This window comes from Rhineura floridana, chromosome 6, assembly GCF_030035675.1.
Source record: "Rhineura floridana isolate rRhiFlo1 chromosome 6, rRhiFlo1.hap2, whole genome shotgun sequence".
Taxonomy (NCBI): Eukaryota; Metazoa; Chordata; class Lepidosauria; order Squamata; family Rhineuridae; genus Rhineura; species Rhineura floridana.
This window is the reverse complement of record NC_084485.1, coordinates 31,187,379-31,203,083: the sequence shown is the minus strand read 5'-3', so window position 1 is coordinate 31,203,083 and position 15,705 is coordinate 31,187,379. Positions and strand designations below refer to the sequence as shown.

General features: G+C 41.0%; 1 protein-coding gene across 3 annotated transcripts in view; it reads left to right on the top strand.

Moving 5' to 3' along the window:
* Window positions 1–15,705, top strand: part of ARFGEF2 (ADP ribosylation factor guanine nucleotide exchange factor 2) — a 78,778-nt gene that overhangs the window by 37,790 nt on the left and 25,283 nt on the right. For all 3 annotated transcript variants that reach the window (XM_061631359.1, XM_061631358.1, XM_061631357.1), the window contains 12 exons: window positions 687–771; window positions 885–1,056; window positions 2,730–2,881; window positions 3,433–3,561; window positions 6,887–7,045; window positions 8,597–8,744; window positions 9,223–9,322; window positions 9,811–9,851; window positions 9,940–10,109; window positions 11,550–11,701; window positions 11,797–11,969; window positions 13,903–14,063. In XM_061631359.1, the coding sequence (XP_061487343.1) occupies window positions 687–771; window positions 885–1,056; window positions 2,730–2,881; window positions 3,433–3,561; window positions 6,887–7,045; window positions 8,597–8,744; window positions 9,223–9,322; window positions 9,811–9,851; window positions 9,940–10,109; window positions 11,550–11,701; window positions 11,797–11,969; window positions 13,903–14,063 (1,642 nt within the window). The remainder of the gene's footprint in view (window positions 1–686; window positions 772–884; window positions 1,057–2,729; window positions 2,882–3,432; window positions 3,562–6,886; window positions 7,046–8,596; window positions 8,745–9,222; window positions 9,323–9,810; window positions 9,852–9,939; window positions 10,110–11,549; window positions 11,702–11,796; window positions 11,970–13,902; window positions 14,064–15,705) is intronic.

Below are 15,705 nucleotides of genomic sequence, written 5' to 3'. Positions count from 1 at the left end.
CAAGCAGAAACACATTTAATTTTTTTTTTTTAAAAAAGAAGCATGTGCCATGTGATATACATATTTAAATAAAATAGGCTATGGCTAGCAACCTACAAATTCTTCAGGTCAGCAAAGCCTTTTTTGGGCCAGACTCTAGAACACTCAGAAGATTAGATAAGTGTCCTGTACCTAAGGAGAAACTGTTTCATAAATTATGTTGCTCCTCTTGAGGTCAAACTAGATGAGATAACCTTCAAGCAATTAACAATTGCTGTATATTGCAGGGCAGGGGTGCTGGGGATGGTGGCTGATCCATATTGGGACTCTGACTTCAACATCCTAAGCCTCTCATTTTTATCATATCTGAGTAGAAATTTTCCCATCAACTAGAACTAACTTAGAAATAAACCAACTAGAATCTGGATTTGATGAATATTTCAGAGAGGATAGAGATTTTCTGGATGAGCACTACAACAACTGTCCAATTTTATGAATTTCTTTATAGAAGTGCAGAATTGGCAGACCCCTGTTGGTCTTTGACCAAATTGTTGGGAACTCTAGAGCAGCCAGTAGTCAGAGCTCAAGAGCAGCTTCTACTGAAATGCTATGATAGAATTTTTAATGATATTTTGAAAATGAGACCTGTACCCATGAAGAGACAACAAAAACAAGGATTCTAAAAACCTGTTTTTCTTTTCTTTCAGTCAGACTCTGTTTGCCAGTGCCGACACTGCTTATGTTCTAGCCTATTCTATTATAATGTTGACAACAGACTTGCACAGTCCCCAAGTATGTATAACTGTATGTGTATGTGTGTATAATGCCACAGAATAGTTTCAAATGTACCTACTATGTAATTTTCAAAACTTGACTACCAATTTTTTGCTCTCTTGCCATAACAGGTAAAGAATAAGATGACAAAAGAGCAATATATAAAAATGAATCGTGGGATCAATGACAGCAAAGACCTTCCAGAAGAGTATTTATCTACTGTTTATGATGAAATAGAAGGGAAGAAAATTGCAATGAAGGATACTAAAGAATATGCAATCACAACAAAATCTACTAAGCCAAGTATGTTTTTTTAACCCCAAACCCTCAGAAATACTAGGATCTTGTTTTCACTATTCTCAGGAACTTATTCTCTTCCTGATGTTGACTTTTGGCACAGAGGAGACTTGGATTAACCAGTGTAGGGTAGTGGATAGAGTATATAGTGGATATGGCATAAGGAGGTCTGGGTTGAAATCGTCACTCTATCATAAAGCTCACTGAATCACTTTGGGGTAGTGTATCTTTCAGCTGCCTCAGAAGGGTAAAATAGTTTAACTTGTGTATTGACACTCTAAACTTCTTGGAGGAAGAAGTTACAAATGTAGTGAATACAGGAGATAAATGGTCTGATGATGGTCTGACTGACCTTGCATTGGAGTAGGGAGTTTATACTTGGCAGGCTTTCTTCGCCAAACCAGTGCCTTCTACGACTACAGCTCCCATTATATTCCATGCTGTTGGCCATGCTGGTTGGGTCTGATTGGAGTTGTTGCCAAAACATATGGAGGGCACTAGGTTGGGGAAGGCTGTTCTAGCCCTATGATTCTATGTTCATTGAATTTAGATATGTGTCATCAGCACACTTATGGCTACAGACCAGAGTTATGTAGGAGATTGGTTTTAAGCTGACGTATAAAACGCTTCATGCTCTCCCTAGAACAAAGAAGATTGAAATTAGATTAACAGCACACTCCTATGCTTATTGATTCAGAAGTAAATCCCACTGAATTCAGTAGGACTTACTCCCAGGTATGCGTGTGTAGGATTGCAGCCAGCCACTGCTACACAGCATTGCACGAGGTAAACAAAGGTGTTGGAATGTAGCTGCCTAAAACAGATGCAAAGGAGGAACCTTGGATAATAGGAATGCATTTCTTGTACATTATGGCTGCCTCAGAGGTGCTGCACTTGAGAAATGTGCAGTAACTAAATGGTCACTCTGCTCATGTGAACTATCTCGGTTTCCTTGGATGTCTTTTCCCTCCTCCTCCCTCCAGACAAAGCAATAGTAATGGAAGCACATTCTTCCATGTGGATGAGCCTAAGTGAATGTTAGTACATACCCTCTGGTGTATCCAAAAGCTGTAGTGAGAGCAGTGGTAGCCAAACAAATAAACTGGCAGCCAGCCATCTTTGCCAGTGCAGGCAAACACTGCAGGATGTTCTTCAGAGGGAGGCAGGCAGTTGTGTCAGTTCTCTTCCCCAAATCTGCAACAGGATAAAAAAAAGGTTAAAATGCAGTGACACCAAAAGCTTTATTTTCTCACTGTTCTTGCTTGGGGTCAGCATAACAAGGCTTGCATAATGGGTTATTTGCCACTTGTAAAATGGAAGATCTGGTAGGATCAGCACTTGTAAGCACCATAACTTCATAACAGGAACAACAATATAATTGTTATAATTTGTAATAGGAAATGGGAGATTCTGAAGCAGCCATATGCTGTAAGTGTAAAGTGTGCGATTTAGAGTGCTCTTTTCTAGGAATGAAAGCAAAACTCTCTTTACAAATGCTTTATTGTTTCCTCAACATTTAATGTGTTCAAATACACATGGATTTCTTAAATTGCACATAATGGTTTGTGGATATGAGAAGAAGCATTTGTGTGTTAAAGTCTATATATTCTGATTTCTCTAGAACTTGGCACAGGTGTACCAAGACATGCTTATGTAGTTTTGGGTATTTTTTTCCCCAGATGTAGCCAATGAGAAGCAGCGACGGTTGTTATACAACTTGGAGATGGAACAAATGGCAAAGACTGCTAAAGCTCTAATGGAGGCAGTAAGCCATGCAAAGGCACCTTTTACTAGTGCAACTCACCTGGAACATGTCAGACCCATGTTCAAAGTGAGTATGGCACTAAAGTCATGGAAACCAAATATGTGGATGCATAACCGGGTTAGACTTGCAAAACATCCCTTTGTCTTGAGGGCGTATTTGCAAAATATCAATTTAAGAAACTGGATTTTGGGGTGTATGAAATAATGGAGGGGAGAGGGTACAATTTGATGCTCCTTACCTATATTGCCATGAGAGCCAGTGTGGTGTAGTGGTTAAGGTGTTGGGCTATGGCCTGGGAGACCAAGGTTCGAATCCCCACACAACCATGAAGCTCACTGGGTGACTTTGGGCCAGTCACTGCCTCTCAGCCTCAGAGGAAGGCAATGGTAAACCTCCTCTGAATACCGATTACCATGAAACCCTATTCATTGGGTCACCATAAGTGGGGATTGACTTGAAGGCAGTCCATTTCAATTTACCTATGTTGCCTGAAGTAGAACAGTTCCTTTTTGGCATGAGTGGTTTCTACGTTAAATAGCTATCTGGGGCATAATGTGGTTGGATTATAAACAGCTAAATTTACTAAATCTTCCCTCTCTCCCCCCCTTTTTTTTTAGCTTGTGTGGACTCCATTACTTGCTGCTTATAGTGTTGGTCTTCAGAACTGTGATGACACTGAAGTTGCATCATTGTGCTTGGAAGGAATACGGTGTGCTATCCGAATAGCCTGTATTTTTGGCATGCAGGTTGGCATACTTACTACATATAGTAGGGGTGTACAAAAAGATTTGGATGAACCCTGAATCGAGAACTGAAGCAAGGCTGCTTCACACAGATTTGGGATGGTTGATTCTAAGGGGGTTCTCTTGAAAAAGCACTTAACTGGGTACCTTCGAGACGCTTCAGAGATTTGGATGTTTTAAAAAACACACCAGACAGCTTGTTTGCAACACTGGATTTATTCTCTCCAAGCTTGCCAAATAAGGAAAGCCTTAGGGTAGGGAGAGGGGGAAGTGAGGGTTCTTTTGTGATTGACAGGTCAAGCTTCTGATAGGAGGGAATGATTTTACCAGAGTGGAAATAGCATTTTGGAGAACGGATGTTAGAATCATAGAATCGTAGAATCATAGAGTTGGAAGGGGTCTTGTAGGCCATCGAGTCCAACCCCTCACAGCAGGAAATCCACAGCTAGAGTATCTCCCGCAGATAGCTGTCCAGCCTCTGCTTGAAGACATCCAGCGAAGGGGATCCCACCACCTCCCTAGGCAGTCGGTTCCGTTGCTGAACTGCCCTTACTATCAAGAAGTTCCTCTATCATATTGTTCTTCTCTATTTATTTATTTTATTTATTTCGTTCAATTTATATACCGCCCATAGCAAAGTAGCTCTCAGGGCGGTGAACAACAAGAGTAAAATACAGTACATCATAATGATAAAATCACAAAAACATATACTAGACACAAATAGGAAAACAAAACATCACTAAAGACAAAATACATGAAAAAGATTGAAAATTATAGAATTAAAATAGTTAAAATGCCTGGGAGCATAAAAAGGTCTTTACCTGGCACCGAAAAGATAGTAGTGTAGGCGCCAGGCGTACCTCTTTAGGGAGGCTATTCCACAGCTCGGGGGCCACCACAGAAAAGGCCCTAGATCTAGTAACCACCCTCCGGGCTTCATGATGGGTTGGTACCTGGAGGAGGGCCTTAGATGCAGAACGAAGTGAGCGGGTAGTTTCATATTTTATGCTCTTTGTTAGTTTTCCTAGTGGTGCTTGCCTGCCAAAAGGTAGATATTCAAGTCCTGCCTCTGTACCACATGCCCACACATCCGCTCCTGTCAAAACAGATTTGTGCTTATTTACTGTGATTTTTTTTAATGCTAACTGAGCAGAACACAATTGTGAAGTTGTTTTATTTGTTATAACTGCCTATCGGGCCTAGTACCAGTGGGCAGCCAGATCGGGCACTGGCTGAGGGCCCCTGCAGCTGGGGCTGGAACAGTGGAGTTCCAGCTCCATGATTCCCGCCAGCATCGGGTTGAGGAGCATGATTGCAAATTGCTTCTGGATGGTGGTGCAGAGCATGGAGTGGGAGCTCCACTCTCCCAGGTGATACCCTCTGTGCATGCACAGCTAGCACACCCTTGCACCAACTCTTCTGTCACCACATCAGCGAGCAGTGCATACATGCCTGCCCTCACCCAAGATGGTGGGGGCATCAACACACCCCTACCGCCATCTTGAGTGATAGCTGGCATGCATGCTGATGCACCAACACAGAAGTGGCACAACATGCTGTATTTAAGTGCACATGTGAAGGAGGGGCAGGGACCTGCTGCTGTCTGGTGCCCAAGGGCCTGCCGTGGTCTGGTGCCAGCACTGCTGCCTGTCCTCTGCACCCATTCTTCTGAAATATTGCAAGTTACTTTGTTAGGGTCGCCTCTATGATGTATGCCTTTTTCATGATAAAATTGTTGTGAAGAAAATGACAGGGAGAGAAGCAAATCCTTTTTAGTTTTTCTCCCCCTTCCCCAATCAACGTTACAAGTCCCTAGTGCAACCCCCCTGAACCTATTTGTCTGTAATTTGGCTCACATTATCCACTCAAGCGGGACTAACATGCCTGCAAATGTCATTCAAATCTGTAAAAAAAAAAAAAAAAAGGTATCGCCATTTTAAAATTTCCCTTTAACAGAATGGGGAGGGGGGGGATCACCAACGTTCATTTTTCTGAGTTGGGATTCAGATTTGGACTCCACCAAATTGGACAACCACTGAAGCACTTCAGAGTAAATCTTGCTATTTTCTGAAACATCAAATTGATGATCAGACGGAGTCTTGTGGACCTAGAACACTGGAGGGCAATATTAATTAGAACCTGAATGGTAAAGATGGTATTTTCTAGCACTGGTCTTAAAAGTTTCAGAAACATCCATTTCCTAACCAAATGCAGCAAAACATTTTGTAAATTTTTAAATATTTTAATTTAACATTTTAAACTTAATATGATCTTAATTTAAATCTCAATGGCAATTTTATTAATGTTTTATAATTGTACTATATATATTTTTTTTCCACACTTGCTCATATTTTAATTGTGATTTTATTTGTTGTACACCGCCCTGAGAGCTTTCTGCTATAGGGCGGTCTAGAAATGTAATTAAATAAATAAATAAATAAAAATTTAGCTTATCTCTGTATATATGTAACTTTTTGGCCTAAAACATTGGACAGCATTCATCTAAATAACTGCATGAGCAGAACAATTTCTGTTTGTGTGGTGAGTTTTCCCCCTTCTCCTCCCCCTATGTGCACCTTGCAGCATCCCCAAATCTACTCCAGAAGGTTGGGGGAAATCCCGAAACAAATTTAGAGGGTGTGGAGTAGGAGGAGAGAGGAAGATTGTTCCTTTGCCCAATGAAGACATTCTGCTCGTGCAAGAAGCTGCTCAGCACTATTTTGAATGCAACCCATTTAGAACTAGTAAAGTCTGGTTTGGATATTCCCAGGCATAGCACCTGCTGAAGCTTGTCCGTGTTTGTGTGCGCGTGTTTCTCTACTGTTCTGAATCACTATAATCTCCCCACAGAAGAAACTGCCACAACCATTCTGCATCCCACTCTACTCTTAATGTTCTTTGCTTCCAATCCATCATTCCTAATTATTACACTTCTTTGAAACCTTAAAACATCTCAAAAAATAGGTGGGCATGACAGATTAAAACTGCAATATGAATAAAAGTTCTTGGTTAACAGTGGTGGCATCTACTGCTGATGGGCTACGTGGATGCACTTTTTTTAATAGAAAAAAGGCTGAATATCCATCCCCCTTCTTTTTCACCTTCAAAGTCTACTGGATTCTCAGAACTCTTTCTCATGGATCGTATGTATTCTCTTCAGGGCTTATTCTCCCTTATCTCCTAGCTTTATCCAAGTTAATTGCACACCATTACTGGGTTAAGCTCTGTCTTCACTCCATATGGTCATTTCCTGGTATAGATTGGGGGGGGCAGGAATAGGAAATGTTTGTCTTTTGCCATGGATTATTCCTACCGTTTGCTATTTTAGCTTGAACGAGATGCCTACGTGCAAGCCCTTGCCCGCTTTTCCTTGTTGACTGCCAGCTCCAGCATAACAGAAATGAAACAGAAGAACATAGATACAATTAAGACTCTCATCACGGTGGCCCACACTGATGGCAACTATCTTGGAAATTCCTGGCATGAGGTAAATAACCATGTGGGGATTTTGTGTGCACTATTAATTTTGAAGAAGTGTTACTGTCTCTGATTGATCTGCTAATGTGGGCTCTAGATATTAATGCATTTCTGTAATCTCAGAACTCCTGCAGAAAACCTCTCACTGCAGTTGTGTGTCTGTCACCTCAACTTTAAGGGAGCTTTTGTGCAGAGTCCTTTGCAAATATAATTTGCATCATGATTGGAATAACTTTCTAGAACTGGTATTCCCAGTTTGGTGCTATCAGTAGCTTATGCTGTTGTTCATGTTGTGCACTTTTAAAAATAGGAACATATTCCCCAGATGATCCAAGCAGAGGATGAAGTGACCGCTGATCAGTTCAAGTCCTGATTTGGGTAGGACTTTGGTCCACTCAGGGCCTCTGATGAGGAGTTCCCAAGTTGTACCAATCTCAATGCCAAATTTAAAAGGTGCCAAACGCATGCCCCACTTTCCAAAGAACAATCAAGCTGATTTTAAGGATCTTAACTGTTCCTTTTCAGCTGCATCTTTACGTGCATCACACCTGACATATGTTGTGAGGTGTGAGGTGGGTGGGTGTGGCTTGGGGAAAACAGCCTCATGGACCAAATAAGGACCCCTGCTGGGCGTAATGAGGCCTGTGGTCAAACATTTTCCACCACTGATATGCCCAAAGCAATTCTGTAAATGTGCTCTGCTCATTGCCAATCCTACAAAAAGTAAATTTCAACACAACATCAACTTTCCTCAATGGGTGTCTGACGTTTCTTGACAGTTGCTTGTCAAATTAAAATGAGTGTTTCTAGCTCCGTAGCAGCCATCCACTTATCAAAATGCCTTATCTTTTTCCTTGAAGTGCTATTTGCCTCTGCTTGCTAGACTTCTAATTTGGTAGGAACTACAGTTGAAGTTACCTGTCAGCTATGTATGGCATTATTTAAATTTTAACTCCAGAAGAGGCAACTTTTGGTCCTAAATTAGCATTGCAAATTTAGTCTAGCCCCCCTGTGAGTTTATTGGGCTAGTGCTCCATAAGTTAAATTTTTGGGAAGAAGGGACTGTAGCTCAGTAGTATTGCACATGTTTTGTGTGCAGAATGGCCCCAGATTCAATCTTTGGCTTTTCCAGTTATAATGATCAGGTAGCAAGTGATAAAAAGACCTTTGGCTGAAAATCAGGTAAGCTTCAGCCAGCCAGGTAAATAATAATATGATAGATAGACAAATAATCTGACCTGGTAGAAGCCAGCTTCCCTAAATTAAATTACTCCTTCCCAGGGTCTCATTTGAAAGAGATTTGATTACCTACAAATATCCAACCTGCCTCTTCTGAAGTGAAGCTCTACCAATCTGCACAACCCAGAGTCAAAGGGGGAATGTGAAGCCCTTTCGTGAGCAGGTTCCATGGTAGGAGTGCATTGTGCACAAGTGCCACAATTTGTTAATATTGAAAGTGAATGGGGAAGTGTGGAATTTGCATAGGAACTTGGTAGAAGTTCTTGGTTCTGTATCTATAGTTGCTGGCTTCAGTGATGAACCGTGTATTTGTTCTTATTAGATCTTAAAGTGTATCAGCCAGTTGGAGCTAGCACAACTCATAGGGACTGGAGTTAAAACACGCTACCTGTCTGGATCTGGACGCGAAAGAGAAGGGAGCCTCAAAGGCTTTACATCTGGAGGAGAAGAGTTCATGGGTCTTGGACTAGGTGAGAAGAATAGCCTTGACTCTCTCTTCTCATGCCAAAGGATCCAAATTAGTTAAATCAAGGCATTTTGTTGTTGTGACAAATTATCAGTTGCTTGATTTCAGACCACACAATTGACTGCTTTACCCTTAAAGACCCTTTGTTTCATGTAATTAATGACAATGGCTCATTGAATTGCTGGTCTGGAAATCAGAAACCTGAGAAGACCAGTCCTACAGATTACTCAATATATCTTTTCATCGTAATTCTTGGGACACCCAATGAATAATTGTTCTATTGCATGCAACATTTCAGAAAGAGGACTTCACTTTGGTGGGTAGCATCTTAGTCTGCTAAGTTCTGTAATAGTTTGAGACTGTTCCTCTAGTTTTGCAGTCTGTAGTTTAGCTGGTAATTGATGGTCATGTTGATTTGCTGATCGTGATGTTACATTTTGTGGTAGATTTAACAATTTTAGCTTTAATCTCTTCCTGACTAGGTAACCTTGTTGGTGGAGGTGTTGATAAAAGGCAAATAGCCAGTATTCAGGAATCTGTGGGAGAAACCAGTTCACAAAGTGTGGTGGTGGCAGTAGACAGGTATCATAGTGATTATTTATTTATTTATTTATTTATTGCTTTTTAATAAAATATGAAAGGTTTACTTTCCTGATTATCATCACAGGATCTGACACAGGCTTTAAGATCCAAACCCTAATTTTAATGCAAGCTTATAAAATTAATCCTGTTTCCTGCCCTCTGATACATAGTGGCTAAAAGTACTAAGAATGGGATTGAATGGGGAACAAAAGATAGGTCTTAAAAACAGAAGTTGTCATTGCTCTTGTGGATGCCCCCTATTCCATTAAAAACAGCATGGCACATACTGTCCTAAACTTAAAAGTCCTCCTGTAATCAGTTTGGAATTACAGGAAGTTAAGACTTGCCTATTATAAGGCGTACCTGGTTGGCAATCTTCTGTTCTGTTCTTCATTCTAACATCGCATACATTTGCAATAATGCATAATGAGGTTTTCTTAATGTTCTGTGTCTTGAGGGTTAACTCTACATCTCAACTTATCCCACAGAATATTTACAGGTTCAACGAGATTGGACGGAAACGCAATAGGTAAGTATGTTGGAAAAAATATGGTAAGGCAAGTAATGCTTTGCACCATTTCAGGCTTACTGATGTGTCTGTCTCTCAAAATTTTCAGTTGACTTTGTTCGATGGCTGTGTGCTGTTTCCATGGATGAGTTGGCTTCCCCTCATCATCCGCGTATGTTCAGCTTGCAGAAGATTGTTGAGATCTCCTATTACAACATGAACAGAATTAGGCTGCAGTGGTCCAGAATATGGCATGTAATTGGAGATCACTTCAATAAGGTACTCCAAAATTTAAAACCTATTTCAGTTCAAACACCAAGGTTCTCTTGTGCATTCTCACTTCACTTTAAGACCCATCCAGTTTAAGGGCAAACTCTGATAGCATCAAATGGAATAATAACTTACAGCTTAAAAGCTGGGCTTGGAATCATCTTGCTCATGTTACTATGAAGAAAAACATTACGTACAGGTCATATATTAAGCCTGACAGACAAAATTGTAACTAGAGTTGGAAAATGTGCAAGGGCACATTCATTCTAATTAGAAAGATGCACATAGGCAAATTTACAGACCATTTCTGGCACAGATATCCAATTTCGATTGGATATAACTTATTTCTCTGCCACAACTCATTAATCCATACTCTTGGAAGTTTGGAGGTTCCCAGAGATGGAATTGCTGAGCGTTCTGAAGATGTATTGACCCCATGAGATGAACAGGAAAGAGCTGAAGATGTTGAAAGCTCTAAGGTGTGTTTGGACTCTCTGTTGGCAGGCATGGGCAGGTAGAGAGGACCCACAACTTTCTCTCTTACTGCTTCCTGTCTGTGCAGTGCAGAAAGATTTGGTGCCATACTGGACATTACATTTCTATTTTTTTATCCTACCGTGCATGTGTTTTTTATGATTGGTTTGTCTTAATTGGGCTTGGATGCTCACATTTTCTGATTACAAACAAAATACTTTGATTATAAAAATATTGTAAGGAAATGAACCCTACTCTGATCAGTGGTGTTTACAGTCAAGAAATGTGTTCAGGATTAAGGTGCTAGAGGCTCATTTTGATACTTTGTAAAGATTTGTGACTGATTTCTTTTTTTAAGAATCCCTAGATCAGCCTTTCTCAGCCTTTGGGTCCCCAGATGTTGTTGGACTACTGTTCCCATAATTCCTGACCATTGGCCATGTTGGCTGGGGCTGATTGGACAGCAACATCTGGTGACCTAAGGGCTGCAGTCTCTAATGGGCAGTCTTTTGGGGGGCACATTTCAGTTGTCGGCAGAGCCAGAGGCTAAATGAGGTGGAGCAATGGGCATGATTTATACCTTTTATATACTGGGGCACATTCCAGCTATGCAAAAGCCAGGTGCTTCTACACACATATTGCTCTATACTCCATCCAGATCAGCAAGATGTGCTGTCACAGTTCGAGGACACATTCCAGAGAGGCAAAAGTACCCGAGGAGGCACAGAGAAGGGCCAGTGAGGAGTGTGGCCATGGAAGTGTAACATAGCCAAGGAAGAGTCTCAAGGGCTGGATAGAGAGACCCCGAGGGCCTGAGGTCCCCCACTCCTGCTCTAGACTCTTTCTGACTGTGGTATGATCCCTTTAACAGAATCGCTGTTCTATGGGCCAAACAAGTTGCAGGGCTGGATTTGTGTAATCCAAGTTTCACTGGGTATACACTTCTTTGAAGGAATGCCTGTTTCTCTTTAATAGGTTGGTTGCAATCCAAATGAAGATGTGGCCATTTTTGCAGTTGATTCGTTGAGACAGCTGTCAATGAAGTTTCTTGAAAAGGGAGAGTTAGCCAATTTCCGATTTCAGAAAGACTTCTTGAGGCCTTTTGAGCATATCATGAAAAAAAACAGGTTTGTTTTAACAGCTTCAAATGTAAATCTGTTCTCTTAGGGTGTTGCACATATGGCCACAAATAAGGTGGTGATTTCTTTTTGTATTTCTTTAGATCTCCCACAATTCGAGACATGGCAATACGCTGCATTGCTCAGATGGTGAATTCTCAGGCTGCTAATATTCGCTCAGGGTGGAAAAATATCTTTACAGTATTTCATCAAGCAGCATCTGACCATGATGGAAATATTGTAGAGCTGGCATTCCAATCAACGGGACATATAGTTAGTAAGTAAAGTTTAGCAATTTTAATGACCAAGGTAGAGGCCAACCTCAAACTTTCAAAGTGATCGTTTGCAATATTCTTGGTCTTGCATATATTTCACATAATATTTCTCCTTCTTTTCACCTTCTAGACAATACTGGGAGGGAAAGGGACTTTCCTTGATTTTGTTTTTAAGGGAAATATTTTGAGCAGGAATTGAAAAACGTCTTTCCACCTAGGTTATGATAACAGGGAATCCAGCAGCCCACAGCTTCAAAACCTCAGTTTTAGCCTCTCTGAAAGCAAACATATAGTATAGTTGTGATACATGGGTGGAGATTTTGTTGAGAATGAGCACAAATCCTGATTGACCATGACTGCATCAGCTGCCAGCAGAACTGGAGCAGCAGCTTCAATACTGCTGTTTAAGTTCTGTCTCTTTGTTTTTGGCAGCTCCCCAAAATTACTTTGGAGTAATAAGGTACTTTTTTGATCCTCCTGTTAAGGACAGTTTGCAGTTGTATAGTTCTGATCTGCACTATATATGACCCACTGAACCCATGCAGTTATCAAGCCTGCAAGTGCTTGACAACTGTTTGCAGGCAGTGAGAACAAGAGGAGAATCAAGCTCTTGCTGGACCAGTCAGTACCAAAAGCTTTGGGGAAGCCATACCAATAATAAGCTTCTCAAGTTGAAACCAGTACCTTGTGGTCAAATGTGTTATTTGAGAATCAAAGAAAGAAAGATGTCCCAGTTCAATTAAGAACTGGTCACAGAGTTCCTAACCATCTGTGTTCATGGAGTGGGGAGGTCCCACCTATGTGCATGGCATATAGTCTTTCACCAAGCCTTTTAAATAGAGACCTTATTGCAGCCTGTGTCTGTGTTGGAATTGCTTTTTAAGATGTTTTTAAAAGTTTTTTAAAGATATTTTTAATATGTTCTTAAAAATGTTGTGCTTTAATGTATTTTAAAAGGTTTTTTAAAGATGTTTTAGAGTGTTTTTAATGTTTTTGTTTGCCACCTTGGGCTCCTACTGGGAGGAAGGGCAGAATATAAATTTAATAAATAATAATAATAGTATTTCTCCCACACTTAAATAGGTCTTGCTGGAGTGTCCGCTGTTCTAAAGTGTGTAGCAGACCTTTCTGCATACCCAGTCCCTTGCTACAAACTTAACCCTAATTCTGGGTGACAGTGTTGATGTATAAGCTGAATGTACTGGATGTTGGATGCTGAGATCAAGAGGGGGTGTTGTTTTTCAGTCTTGCATATGGACTATCACCCACACCGGTCTTTGTGCAAGGGTGGGAAGACTCACATCACGAGTTTCCATCTGAAGGCGCACTTTTTGGACTATGCAGATGAGAAGCCTTATTGTAACTGAGTTAGTCTCTATGTTATTGTTTAGCTTTCTTGCTTAGTGTTTGGTGTTTTTGGTGTTTTTGATGTTTTATATGTTTTTTGCTTTGTACGTCTCTCAGAGTGGCTGGGTAGCCAGCCAGATGAGCGACTAAGAAATCGAATAAATAAATAAATAAATAAATATGGGTCCCTAGGGTCTGCTGGGCAGCTGCCCCCCCCCCTGAGACTGCTTGGATTATTGGGATCAAGTTGCTGACAAAAGAAGTCTCCCACAGTGTGTGCAGTACAATATGGCCTGACCTCTGTGCCTTAAACATCAATCTACCTACCTACCTACCTTGCTGCACCACCATAACCAGCTGGTGGTCTTTGTGATGGGCTACAACGCAGACAAGTTGTTCAGTCCTATTGCAACCATCGGACTTCTTCCTATCAGCATAATGCAGAAGGGCAAATGTTCATGTAGCTATGTAATTTCAAGCCCAGTTGACCTGGTTTGCTTATATATTTTTGTGCTAACTATATTCTAAAACCGAGTAGAAGTGCACTTAAAAGTGATGATTTGTTTTTGTTTTGTATTTCCCCCACAGCCAATATTTTTCAACAGCATTTTCCTGCAGCAATAGATTCATTCCAGGATGCTGTAAAATGTTTATCAGAATTTGCCTGTAATGCTGCCTTTCCAGACACCAGTATGGAAGCAATTAGACTTATCCGTTATTGTGCAAAATACGTTTCGGAAAGACCTCAGGTATTTTTTTTTTCTCATTTGTATTTCTGTGCTTTTTCAAAGGCTCAAAAATAACAGTGTAACTAATGGATTCTTCATGCAGTGCATAGCAAGCTATGGAACTCACTCCCAGAGGAGGCAGCAATGGGCACCAGCTTGCAGGGCTTTAAAAGAGGATTAGACAAATTCATGGCTATCCAAGGCTACTAGCCACAATGGCTATACTCTGCCTCCACAGTTGGAGGCATTCTTCTTCTGAATGCTATATGTTGGAAACCACAGAACGAGAGAATGCTCTTGTGCTCAGATCCTGCTTGCAGGTTTCCCACAGTCATCTGGTTGGCCATTGTGAGAATAGGATGCTGCACTAGATGGGCCATTGGCCTGATCCAGCAGGCTCTTATGTTTTTAATGGAAATCCCTGTTGGCGTGTGCGGTAATTTGCGTGTCCAGCGCGTTACTACTGAAGAGCAAGATGTCCAGAAATCCACAGACAAAGAACTTGGCTAAGAGTCTTTTACTTCAGACATTAAGGCATACAGCATACAAACGGTTTCACTTTCCCCCACGACACCTCCTAAACAAGAACCTCTCCACACTGAAACAAAACCCCCAACAGACAGATTCCCCCACAGAAGGCTGGCAGAACTTCTCCAGCCTTTATCTCTCTGGTTGCCTTGGCAGCTGCAGGTGTACGGCCTTGATGGTCGTGCCAAGGCTCAGCAAGAATCTTCAAGCAGCTTAACCCCTGCTATTGCTCTTCCTTGCTTACAGGCTTTCAGGCTTGATGGAAACAGTGACAGTCCTGCCTAAGGGTCAACAATCCCTCCCCAGGGATCTCCAAATTGCTCCTTCCCTGATGAGCAGTAGACAACAAATCAAAGCATATTCTGACTGCTCTTTTATGACCACTGCTTGCTGCTTTTTACTGTTTTTGTGCTCTTTTATGTAGTGTTTTTAATTTTGTAGTTTTTTAATACATTTAGAGATTGTTATAAAAAATGACCTATAAAATGATTTTAAGTGAGCTGCTTTAAGTTAAACCTGGGCTTGTATACAATTCTGGTTGGGGACTTCTTACTTCATGGTTTTCCAGCACTTTTCTTAGTGGACGTTAGATAGCATCTGACTTTATCTTACTCATACTAATGTTATGACTCATTTCAGTCCATTGATTTTCTTAACGGGTGCACTCCGAGTATGATTTAGTTGTATATTACCCATTATATTTCAACAAGGTATGATGAAATCTTAGTTCTTCTCTCCTGCCACATCTCAAACTAATATGAATAGGGGAATTGCTAGCATTATCACATGCAATGGCTTGGAGGAACATTAATTTATTGTGAGACATAGAGTGACTGATTTGTGTTTGAAGCATTTTTTAAACTATGGGCAGTGTACAACCAAATAATTGTGCTAGCATAAGGTTTAGCACTAGTGCAATGGGACTTTTCCATATGAGGCCGGCCATCACTACGGGGGTATTAGCTTCACCTATCGTGCGAAGGCGAATGTCTTTGAAATCAAGACTAGGGGCATCAAGCTCCTCCCACTCTCCAGTTCATTCTTGCCTTCGTACGAACAAGATTGAGATTTCTATAGCGTAGCATTTAGCTAAGTCTTTTGTGTCTGTTTGTGTATTTGTTTGATAGGGTGTGGA